This window comes from Hordeum vulgare, chromosome 3H, assembly GCF_904849725.1.
Source record: "Hordeum vulgare subsp. vulgare chromosome 3H, MorexV3_pseudomolecules_assembly, whole genome shotgun sequence".
NCBI classification, from domain to species: domain Eukaryota; kingdom Viridiplantae; phylum Streptophyta; class Magnoliopsida; order Poales; family Poaceae; genus Hordeum; species Hordeum vulgare.
In genome coordinates, this window is record NC_058520.1 from 559,234,346 (window position 1) to 559,246,801 (window position 12,456).

Below are 12,456 nucleotides of genomic sequence, written 5' to 3' on the forward strand. Positions count from 1 at the left end.
TACAGCACGATTTCAACTTTCAGTGACTAAGCAGAAGATTTGCAAATACTGAGTGACAACAATTCTTAATTTGACATTAGCGTTAAAACAAGGACAGCCTAACAGCCATTTGCAAATATTAAACGATAACAATTATCAATCTACCATTAGTGTTACAACATACTACAACCAGGACAGCCTAACAACATGGGATACATATGAACTGCAGGTATGATGTGGCAGCCTATAAGATCTGGACAAGATAAGATAGGACATGCCAACAACAGATACTTTGCAGTTGCAGTACAACTAGATGTACGACAACAGTTGGATGAGAGAACCGGTACACTGAAGGATGAACCCTCAATGGAGTAACATTGTTGATCTAGAAGAACTATCATTTCCGTAGTCATCCTTGAGCTTCAGTTCGAAATTGCAACCAGAAAAAGGTTCACACTCAAATTCCAAATCAGATAGAATATAGTTGCCATCATGCTCACCTGCAAGAAAACAACAGGTCTGATGGAGCAGTTGCAAGAAAAGGTTTTGCCATGCAATGGCACATGTAGATAATCTGTAGTAGTAAGTTTCTGAAGGCAGATGTATTTGATCAGTTACAGACAGGTCTCTGGGGTGAGGGGAGAGCACAAAGATCAAGTTTCTAGGAAGATTTTTTTTCCCTTTTGGAGAGAAAAGCAACTGTCCCTGGTTTCACAGAAACTGAATGCAGACTCAGATCATCTATAGTAGGTTAATAAGCCATGCATTCGTGTAATTTACTGCCATAACACATGCCTGCGCCACAGTGTGCAAGAGGGAAGACAAAGGCAGTGAGACGAACCTAGTCTTGAGCTCAAGTGCGCCGTTGAAGGAAGAAACTCAGGATCAAGCTCCAATCTTGTTTCATCATCTGGATCGTCCATGGATATCTAAGATACAGAAAAGGTTAATTTATCCAACTGGAGTTAATCAATTGCGTACAATGCATACTCATGATATCAACATAACAAGCTGGAAAATATTTCAGCTCATAGTCATCAGTCACATCAAACTATTCACTAACTAAGCCATAGCACAAGCTTGTAGGTAAAATGGGTAAATAGCATACAAACATAGTATAATCTAACTTGTCTTCTAATCCCATTCCATAAAGCCATGTTATAACACAGTTGTGCACCAGAAAATCAGTTAGCTTGTGACTGAGAAATACTAAGCATCATTAATCATAACAGTTCAAATCATTTTAACAATTTGTTCACTTCACTATTATCACCAATTTACTCCAGCTACAGGTTAATCATGGTATCACTCCTCTCCATTATAGTGTACTCCCTCCGTATTAGTGATCTAAACGCTCTTATATTAGTTTACGCAGGGAGTATCATCTAGATGCAGAGCCGCATTTCATCACACTTCAGAGCAATTTGGGAGCAGCAAAAAGTTGCGACATACCTTCGATGGTGCATCGATGTCATAAATACTGTCCATGGAGACTTGCAAATTGCCCATTGCCTTCTCCACCTTCTTTCGTATGCCTGGTCCCAAAATCGAAACACACACAGGATTTTAACACACACACACACACACACACACACAAACGTTAACATTAAAAAACTTGTTTTTTATTTTATTTCCTTTAAGAACATGGCAGAGAAATTCACAGAGCTAAGATAAGAGAATACTAGCCAAAGAAGTTCAGTTAAACAGAAAGCATACGCTCTTCGTGCTTGTCGGCCATCAGACTCTGCATATCATTCCCGGTGAAACCCGCAGTTTCAATGCCACCCTTAGCCCATTCGCAGCATTTCATCCAGTCCACATCGCTCAGGCAGCTCGGTTTCGCCACGCCCTTCGGCCCCTGCACGCTCACTGCTGCCGCAGCCTTCCCCGCGGCGCCGGCCGGCGGAGCCTTGCCGGCTCTACCGAGGTCTCCCAGGGCCCTCCGCCCTCGCCGCCCCGCCCTCGCCGCAGGCCCGCCCGCGGCCCCGGCCTTCTTTCCATCAACGCCTGGCCAAACAACGGCAGGGGCGCGCAACCGGTCAGCACATGAAGAGAGTTCGCCGCGGATCCGGCGAGGTGGAGAGGTGGTGTGTTCTTTACCTCGGAAGATGGGCAAGTTCTCGTTTTGCACGACGACGGGAGCCCGCGGAGCCTGCATTTCCTCGGACGGTCGCCGGATCGCGCGCGCTTGTTCGAGCGGTTGAACTCCCACCGAAACGCGAAGCTGGAACTTCCGGTGGGGGCAGAACCCTGGAAATCGCAGGAAATAGCGCGCGCTGCGAAAAAACCCTAGTCCGACATTGGATTTCGGAGGCTCGCCCGGAGGAAACCGACGAAGTGGAGTGGAACTGGGGAAAGGAGGGGCAGGAGGAAGGCAACAGATGACGCGAACCACAGGAGAAAGCGTAATCGAACTTCAGATCTACTACTTATCTTCTCCTTGAAATTAACTAGTAAAATTACGTATCTATATACTCCCTTCGTTTCAAAATATAAGACCTTTTAGAGATTACACTAGGAGATTACATACGAAGCAAAATAAGTGAATCTACATTCTAAAATATGTCTATATACATCAATGTAGTTCATAGTGCAATATCTAAAATGTCTTATACTATTTAGGAACGGAGGGAGTATATTTTATATCATGAATTTTAATTTGAGGCCTTTTACTCAATTAAGGTCATCAATTTAGAAATGGGTCATCGATTTTGACGGATCAACAATCTTTCACTCAATTATTTTAATTAACAATGTTCTTTTTATGTCATTGAGAAATCTCTTACTCAACTATTTTAATAAATATGCTATTTTATTTCATTAAGAAATTAAGTATTAGATTTTGTTCATGATTTTGACTGGGTCCATAATTTTTCAAATCAATTGAAAGCAACTGGCCTATAACAACTTACTAATCCTAGGCACATTTTCATCACCTAGGAAAAAATGACATAAACATGTGATATTGTGGCACCAATATAGTATATGCAGTCACCAACATAGAATTTTTTCGCACATAAGTATGAGTTGGAATCACAATATGCATCAGTTGTAAAATTCTTAATAATTACCTTGGCTACATTCATAAATATCTGTACCAACTGAAAATACCATCAAGCTTTGCGAACATTCAAAGAAGCATGTACCGTTGGATATAAGTTAATTCACATAAGCAATACCACAACCTTTACCAACAGTTAGAGAAGAATGTAATGAATATTCAGAAAACATTTGTATAGTTGAGTCGCTGTATGTTTTTTCTGGGATATAACATCTTATACAACCAAGCTTTAGCAATGCAAATAATAGAGCAATAGCACCACACAAGAGAAAGACACCTGAATGTTCCAATAAAATGAGGACCGCTCTTGTTGATGCATGATCATAATTACATTTGCATTGACAATAAAGTTAACCTGAAGTTAACATGCAGATGCAAGAATCTCTACATAATATTACCATCCCAACATTAATGTTACATGGTTGCATTTTTTCATCTCTGTATTTTTTCGAACAATCTAGCTAGCAAAAGATGTGCAAAGGAACCGACTGTTTCTGCATAATAATATTAGCAAACTTCAACCATGGCGGACATATATAAATATGTGATGAGCATAAAAAATGGAAGACAAAAAAGGTAAACTTCACGCATGGCTCCATGGTCCACACGCATACTCTGTAAATCCATCCAGAAGGTTAATTTGTATTCGTGTACATATACAAAATTTGATTCGGCAATAAATTCCATCATGGAATTATGCATCATCCATGTTTGCTCAATCTACGACTAAATTTGGCGATGCACAGGGCTACTTTCCTAACTAATCACATCCTAGTAATTTAACAACAAAACTTAATAGAAGCCTATCATACGATCATATCCCATTGAGTAAATCAGTCCAAAACAATTTTCTAACAACAAATGTCAGCATGCAAGTGCAGCACACATACCACAAGTATTTTAATAAAATGACCAGGTGCAATAATGTATCTTAAATCTTAGTTTGAACTAAATATATCTTTGTAGATAGATTTATTTCCATATCAGCATCATATCTGATATCGAATATGCATACACAATGGACTTCTCAACCACACATTACATACAACAGTAGCTTATACAATTTATTTCCACACATTGACAGTCAATTAACATATGTATAGATCCGTATAGAACAGAATGTGAAAGTAAGTGTTCACTGATGCTATACACCTTCAGTGTAATGTAGTTGTGCACTATACTACTCATCCACATGTGAAAAGCGGCAACAAGCACACATGTGATCATCGGAGTCCCAATCAGCAACACTATAATCTGTTAAGATTCATTCACGCTCGAGAATATGAAACGACTCACACGGCTCTACATGATAAAATACATTAGACGATTCATTCATGTTCGAGCATATGAAACGACTCACACGACTCTACAGGATAAAATATATTAGATAGTCTGGAAGGTTGTCTCTACCGTGTTAGAAATCATGCACGTCACAAAGTTTCATATTCCACCAAATGTACCGTGATAAAATCGAGCATATGATAGTCTGGAAGGTTGTCTAAAGTTTCATACTGTGTCTGAATTGTTGAAACACCAAATTTTAATGATTCCCACAACAAAGAATTTTCAAAGACTTTAGCTTGACGCAACACATGAAACCTTAACTTATTTCTATCTCTCTCTATATACATGCTATTCTATACAAAGGCCCTAAATCCAACCCACTGGAACCTACCAAGCATGGCTGTCAATTATAATCTAATTCAAAACTATAAACCGACTCATAGAAAGCTCACATATATACCATACTTTGAAAGGGAGTTGAAAAAGTTGGGGTTGGTTTCCATCTCTATCATGTGATTATCACAAGATCAATCTTGCATGAAATTCTCAGCCCAGCTTCACTAAGGTACTAATCCAGCACATGAAAGTGATTTCTTTTACATTTAATAGGTGGTACCATGACGGCCAACGTTGTCAATGCAACATCATTAGACAACTCAAATTGAGGATTTATAACTGAAGAAATACTGCAACATCATTAGACAACTCAAATTCAGGATGTATAACTGAAGAAATACTGCAACATCAGTAGACAACACTAACTCAGGATTTATAACTGAAGAAAAACTCATCAGCACGTCAGCTAATCATTTACTATTCATTCAAGATTCCCAAAATGAGGCAGCTAATCCTTACAATTTACAAGCGCATGCTGCCAGGCATAGCTAGTTCTAGGGATGAACAGTAACCAGCACATAGCATCGCACCTTCTGGCCTTCTTCATAACTTACAGTTTGTATGCTTGAGAGCAATTCATCAGTGCATAAACAGGGCGTCTCATATACAGCGCCAAGGTGTTAAGCTGGCGGGTTACAACTCGGATTCACCGAGGTAAATAGCCACAACACCACACAGCTGAAAACCACAATTGATGATGCTTGCAGCACATTGCTCTAATATTGTCTCGCAAAAAGGGGCTTCGGATGTTTCTTCATGCACAAGGTGTTGGCAGTGCATTCAAGGAGACGAATTCAATCAGTCGCCTGCCCTGTGAAAATTCCCATTGTATAGCTGTCCTGTGAAAATTCCTGCAAGTAAGGCACAGATTAGCAAACACAGGGTGGAAAGGGGAAATTGAACATGTCAAAAAATTGCATGAGGATTCAAGGTATCAAAATCTTACAAGTTGGCTCAATCGAACTTCAGCATTGTTATCAGGCTCAAGATTTGCATTGTCTGAAGGGCCCAAGTCCTTGTATTCTTGCAGATCTTTCTTCAAGTCCTCTACTGGCAATTGGGCATAAACTGCCAGGCGAGGCTTATCGAACCTGGTTCATCTCCATCGCCGCACGAGCTCTGGCTCTGCAGGAACTCGTCACAAATGGCCAAATTTTCTGCCAGTTGCTGAGAATCTAGCAGAAACTGGGAATCACCTTCCCACAAGTTTGGATCTTGTGATGGGGGATTATCTCCATCCTCGGGTTTTTCAGAGGATGGATAGACGACATTTTCTTCAGCAGCTTTTTCTTCCATGTTTATTTCACAATCTCCGTTTTCCTGAATATCAGTTACTGGCTTCATTATTCAGTTACCCTAAACACCTCCTATGTCTTGTTTGCTAATTCAACTTGAGTAAGAACGTAATGCACAGAAATAAAGTGGTATGAATAGGCAACTACCTGATAAGTACTATGTTCATGGCTATGAAGGGCTTCCTCGTCAGCATTATATTCATTATTAAGAAGAACCTCTTGGTTACTAATACTACTAATGCGTTCATCTTCTTCTTCCATGGTTGGTTCAGGAAGGTCAGGGAGATATCCTTCAGCTACTATAGTTTCCATCACATCTGTGTTGGTTAACTCTAGTGCACTCTTTTCTCCAGGCTTAGATTGTTGCTGGAAAAATAATTTGGAGACAACATATTCTCCATTCTGCTCATCTTCGCCAGTGCCTAGATGATATTGATGCATCACCCAATTAGTCTTCTTAGGTTTCCCACCCTTCACGGTACTCATATATAGCACCATTATTTTCTTACAGCCAAGGTGCTGTCCATCAACTATTACTGGCTTTGTCTTGCCTGTTTTGTGCCAGCGAACATCGGCAAGATCACCGGTGTTGATCTTTCGATGCTTCCTAGTTCGAGTGTTATATGCTTTAAATGTTCCGTGGAAGAAGTGTGATACACTTCCATCTTGTTTAACACCTGAAAAGGATGAAGTCAATTCAACAGTAATGTAAGTTTTGCAGTAAAATGTTCAAAGTAGATGTGCTCTGTTTGCTGAATGGGGCAGTTCTGACAAGAGGGATATATTGTGAAGGCATGTTGAAGTAAACAACCCTGGCATCAAGCTTAGGTTAACAAACAAAGATCCTGGCTCCTTTTCATTCCATGAGCCTTCAAGGTTGTTGATACAAAAATAACCCATCAACAGATTGCACATAGTCTTTATGTCTTGGTCAATAGTATTGCAGAGAAAAGTAGCACCAAGATTTTGCTAGTATTAAATAAGGATGCATAGCAAACCAGTCTATGGATCAACAAGCCGGTACAATGAAACAACTTCTAGTTCCAAAGAGCAAATGTACATAGCACTTATTAAAGAAAATAGATATTCTATTTAGTGATATGTTAATCATTACTCTGTAGCAAGCATCCAACAGTCTTGGTGTTTTGAAGTAACATCATGCAACTCCATACCTGGCAAGGACGAACTCATTCACAGACCGCGAGGAGCATGAGCCAAGCCAAGCCAAGGCGTCGGATAAACAATCGCGGAAAGACTATTTCTCACTTGCTCCTGTCTACTTGCTCCTGTCTACTTCAGTATCTGCAGCTCAGCGTAGCACGGAGACTGGGTTCACCTGCGACACACAAACATGTTTTTCCTGTTAGTAAACCAAATGCAAAGACAGACAGAGGAGAACCTAATGATCTATTTTGATCCAAATTCTGATAATAGGCAAGCTAAGTTGTATAAGTATATCGTACCAAATATGTAGAGATCGAGGCTCTTGTTGGGCATGTAGACATAGACGAGTATCCTCTCGTCACCTTCGTTGCAGTAAGCAAGGAGGCGAACAAGGTTACCATGCCGAAGCCTGGCCATCACCTCCACTTCTCTTGTGAAACCACATTTACCTTTCCTCGTGCGAGCAGACTGCCTAAGCCTCTTCACCGCAATCGCTCTCCCGTCAGGTAATTGACCCTAGTGATTGTACAATTGTTAAGCTTTATGTTAGTTAGCCTATAATCTCTTAAGTAAAATCTTCCTAATTAAACCCTTGCAGAGTAGACCTGAAGTTGATCAAACAAGCAAATTGGATACAAAGCATTTGGGATCAAATGGATGTGCGTGCACCTTATACACTATGCCAAACCCTCCTTGGCCAATCACATGGGTCTCGGAGAAATTCAATGTAGCCTGCTTCAGAGTGTACAGATCAACTAATGGAACTGTCATAGCTGAACTTTGAGGAATGCAGTCTGCAATTTGAGCCAAGTCAGCGCTATGGATTAAAAACACAAGTGCAGTAGCGAAAAACAAATAGGTTAAAAATTATGGCAGAGTACCGTTTAGTCGTTTATGTGAGATCTTATGCTTCCTTCTCCAGACCGCCCTGCAATGTCACCGAGAACAACACCGACCTGTCTCTAGCTCTAGCGCCAGCCGCTCAAGCTCGCCGTCGCCATGAGTTGATGAGCGTCGTCACCACCACTCTATAGGTCACGAACCGTCGCTTGCCCGTCACGGAACGCATCCCAAGCCTGATCTACGACCACCGTCGTTGTCCAGGAACAAGCATCTAGCTCGGCATTTCGCCGAGCAGCCTGGGAGCGCTGCTGCCGAGGCGCCCGGCGCTGCATCGCGGTGACAGATATCGGCGCACGCATCCGGGATGGAATGAGCACGAAGCGATGATGTGGCGCGAGTACGGTGGCACGAGCGGAGGAGGAGCGACAGGGCAGCCGGCACGGGATGAGCGGCGGGACGGCCCGTCGGGGGCTGAGCGACGGGGCGGATGGCGTGGGATGAGCGGCGGGGCGGCCGGCGGGGGCGGATACGGGAGTGCCGAGCGAGGCTCGGGCGCAGTGGCACGGGAGAGGTGGCGGCATATGGGCGTGGCGGCGGGGGAGCGGGAGCGGTGGCGGCGCACGGGCGCGATGGAGCGGGACCGGGTGCGGGAGAGGTGGCGGCGTGCGGGCGCGATGGCACAGGAGAGGTGGCGGTGCATGAGCGCGATGGAGCGAGGGCGGGTGCGAGATTCGGGACGCGTGCGGGTGTGCCGGTTGTGGCGTCGGTTGACGGAGGACGTGCGGGAAGCGGGATGACGAAGGGGGATTAGCGTTTCGTTGGTAAATCACTTTCGTTAACAGGGTATTTTAATCCATTGATCATCTGATTAGACGGTTAAGATTGCGAGTTAGATCTGCCCTCTCGTGCTTTTAATAATAGAGATTAATAAACCCAATAAGAGCAAAACGTCCCCCGGTAGATGTATAGTAAACGTCTGCCATCATGATAGCCGTCGGATCTTCGCACACAGAGCCGTCCACAGCCGTCCGATCTAACTCCTAGCACGCGGCACGGTCGCTTCCCCAACAGATTAACTCCTCAAACAACAAAACAGTTGCACAAAGAATTGTTTTATCTCGGTCGTGACAGTCCTACACCGAGCGCGGTGCGGCTCCCAACCACCGCAAAATCAACCGCCACCAACGCGGGGGACCTCCATGGTGCACCACATCGCGCGCTAGATGGTGGGATCGGACGCCCATCTAGCTCACCGAGGACCCCTGGTTGGAGAACGAGCACGACCATCTTACTAGGGTCCAAGCACCGTCGGGGGCTTCTGCCGCGAGATGGATCTTCTACTTGATTCACAAATCCCTTGATGTTTTTCCTGAAGCTCCATCGAGCAGATCCCATCAACAATCTTCGGTGAGATCCCTGTCTCTGAAACACTAGATCTGATCCACTCTCAAATATAAACATGTGTGTGAAAAATAGAGTAATGAGCCTCCCAAATTTTAGTTGCACATAAGCCTCCATATTTCCTGAAACATTAGCTCAGCTGAACATATCGAGCTTGTTTGTATCTATGAAACATGAGACACTCAGAGATTTAGTTGCATTGGTTGATGCCTTTGGTTGCATTGGTTAGTTGCCCTTATCCAAGTTTAAGAAACTTGTTAATACCTTTGTTTTGATTTCATTGTGTATGTGTTGGGGAACGTTGCATGGGAAACAAAAATTTTCTAACGCACATGAAGACCTATCATGGTGATGTCCATCTACGAGAAGAGATTAGATCTAGTACCCTTGTAGATCACTAAGCGGGAAGCATTAAGAAACACGGTTGATGTAGTGGTACAGCTTCGTGATTCAAATCACCGTCGTCCCAGGATCCGTCCCACGATTTGTTCCGATCTAGCGCCTAACGGACGACACCTCCGCGTTCAGCACACGTATAACTCAATGACTATCTCGGCCTTCTTGTTCCAGCAAGAGAGACGGAGAAGTAGATGAGTTCTCCGACAGCGTGACGACGCTCCGGTGGTAGTGATGATCTACTCCTGCAGGGCTCCGCCCGAGCTCCGCAGAAATCCGATCTAGAGGTAAAACTATATGGAATAGGCTTGAGTTGCACGTGGCAAAGTTGTGTCTCAAAAAGCCCTAAACCACCAATATATATAGGAGGAGGGGAGGGGCTAGACTTGGGGCACAAGGGCCCCAAGGGTGCGCTGGCCGAAGGGTGGAGGAGGACTCCTCCAATTCGGTTTGGGAAGGAGGAGTCTCCCTTTCCTTCCCACCTCCCTCTTTCCTTTTTTTTTTCTTTTCTTTTGGTATTTTTACTTGTGGCGCCATAGCCCACTTGGGCTGGCTCCACCAGCCCACTAAGGACATGGTGCGCCACCCTAAGGCCATGGGCTCACTCCCGGGTGGGTGGGCCCCTCCCGGTAAACACCCGGAACCCATTCGTCTCTCCCGGTACACTGCTGGAAATGCCTGAAACTTTCCGGTGACCAAATCAAACCATCCCATATATAAATCTTCATTTCCGGACCATTCTGGAAATCCTCGTGACGTCTGTGATCTCATCCGGGACTCCGAACAACATTCGATAACCACACATATAACTCAACTATACTAAAACATCATCGAACCTTAAGTGTGCAGACCCTGCGGGTTCGAGAAGTATGTAGACAGGACCCGAGAACCCCTCGGTCAATATACAATAGCGGGACCTGGATGCCTGATGACCCACAAGTATAGGGGATCAATCGTAGTCCTTTCGATAAGTAAGAGTGTCGAACTCAACGAGGAGCAGAAGGCTCTGATAAACGGTTTTCAGCAAGGTAATAACTGCAAGCACTGAAAGTAGCGGTAACAAGTGATGGTGTAGTGAGGTGAAACGTAGCAAGCGAAAAGTAACAAGTAACAAGTAGTAGCAATGGTGCAGCAAGTGGCCCAATCCCTTTTGCAGCAAGGGACAAGCCTGAACGAAGTCTTATAGGAGGAAAAACGCTCCCGAGGACACACGGGAATTTCTGTCATGCTAGTTTCATCATGTTCATATGATTCACGTTCGTTACTTTGATAGTTTGATATGTGGGTGGACCGGCGCTTGGGTACTGCCCTTACTTGGACAAGCATCCCACTTATGATTAACCCCTCTCGCAAGCTTCCGCAACCACGAAAGAAGAATTAAGACAACATCTAACCATAGCATTAAACTAGTGGATCCAAATCAGCCCCTTACGAAGCAACGCATAGACTGGGGTTTAAGATTCTGTCACTCGAGTAACCCATCATCTACTTACTACTCCCCAATACCTTCCTCTAGGCCCAAGTATGGTGAAGTGTTATGTAGTCGACATTCACATAACACCACTAGAGGAAAAACAACATACAACATATCAAAATACCGAACGAATACCAAATTCACATGACTATTATTAACATGACTTATCCCATGTCCTCAGGAACAAAAGTAACTACTCACAAAGCATGAACATAATCATGATCATAGGTGTAATGAATAGCATCAAGGACCTAAACATAAACTCTTCCACCAAGTAATCCAACTAGCATCAACTACAAAGAGTAATCAACACTACTAGCAACCTTACAAGTACCAATCGGAGTCGTGAGACGGAGATTGGTTACAAGAGGTGAACTAGGGATTGGAGAGGAGATGGTGCTGATGAAGATGTTGATGAAGATGCCTCCCCTCCGACGAGAGGAGTGTTGGTGATGACGATGGTGACGATTTCCCCCTCCGGGAGGGAAGTTTCCCCGGCAGGATCGTCCTGCCGGAGCTCTAGATTGGATCTGCTCAAGTTCCGCCTCGTGGCGGCGGCGAAACCACGAAAAAACTCTCGATTGATTTTTTCTGGAACGAAATCCTTCATATAGCAAAAGAGGGGGGCAAGTGGGCCGTCGGGGAGCCCACAAGCTTTATAGCCGCCACCAGGGGGGGTGGCGGTGGCAGGGCTTGTGGCAACCTGGTAGCTCCCCTCTGGTACTTCTTTAGCCCAGTATTTTTTATATAATCCCAAAAAATTCCACGTAAATTTTCAGGGCATTTGGAGATGTGCAGAATAGTGGACTAAGATTTGCTCCTTTTCCAGTCCAGAATTGCAGCTGCCTGAATTCTTCCTCTTCAAGTAAACCTTGCAAAATAAGAGAGAAAAGGCATAAATATGGTACCACAAAGTAATATAACAGCCCATAAAGCAATAAATATCAACATGAAAGCATGATGCAAAATGGACGTATCAACTCCCCCAAGCTTAGACCTCGCTTGTCCTCAAGCTAAAACCAAGTTCCATAAACATGACCACATGTTGAGGGACGAGGGTGTCGATAAAACATAATACGGACATGAGGGCATCATGATCACACATAGAACAACAATACATCATAAAGATTCTTATGGGAAAGAACAATACATCATAAAGATTC

General features: G+C 43.9%; 1 protein-coding gene and 1 pseudogene across 1 annotated transcript; both read right to left on the bottom strand.

Moving 5' to 3' along the window:
* Positions 1 to 2,357, bottom strand: LOC123445054. Its single transcript, XM_045121978.1, has 5 exons — positions 2,080 to 2,357; positions 1,696 to 1,986; positions 1,432 to 1,514; positions 821 to 908; positions 1 to 479 (listed from the first exon to the last, which is right to left on the bottom strand). Exons 1-5 carry the CDS (start codon positions 2,135 to 2,137, stop codon positions 343 to 345), a joined length of 657 nt encoding a protein of 218 aa, XP_044977913.1. The 5' UTR covers positions 2,138 to 2,357; the 3' UTR covers positions 1 to 342.
* A 3,157-nt stretch (positions 2,358 to 5,514) lies between these two features.
* On the bottom strand, positions 5,515 to 7,596 carry LOC123442025 (annotated as a pseudogene).
* Positions 7,597 to 12,456: the final 4,860 nt, after the last annotated feature.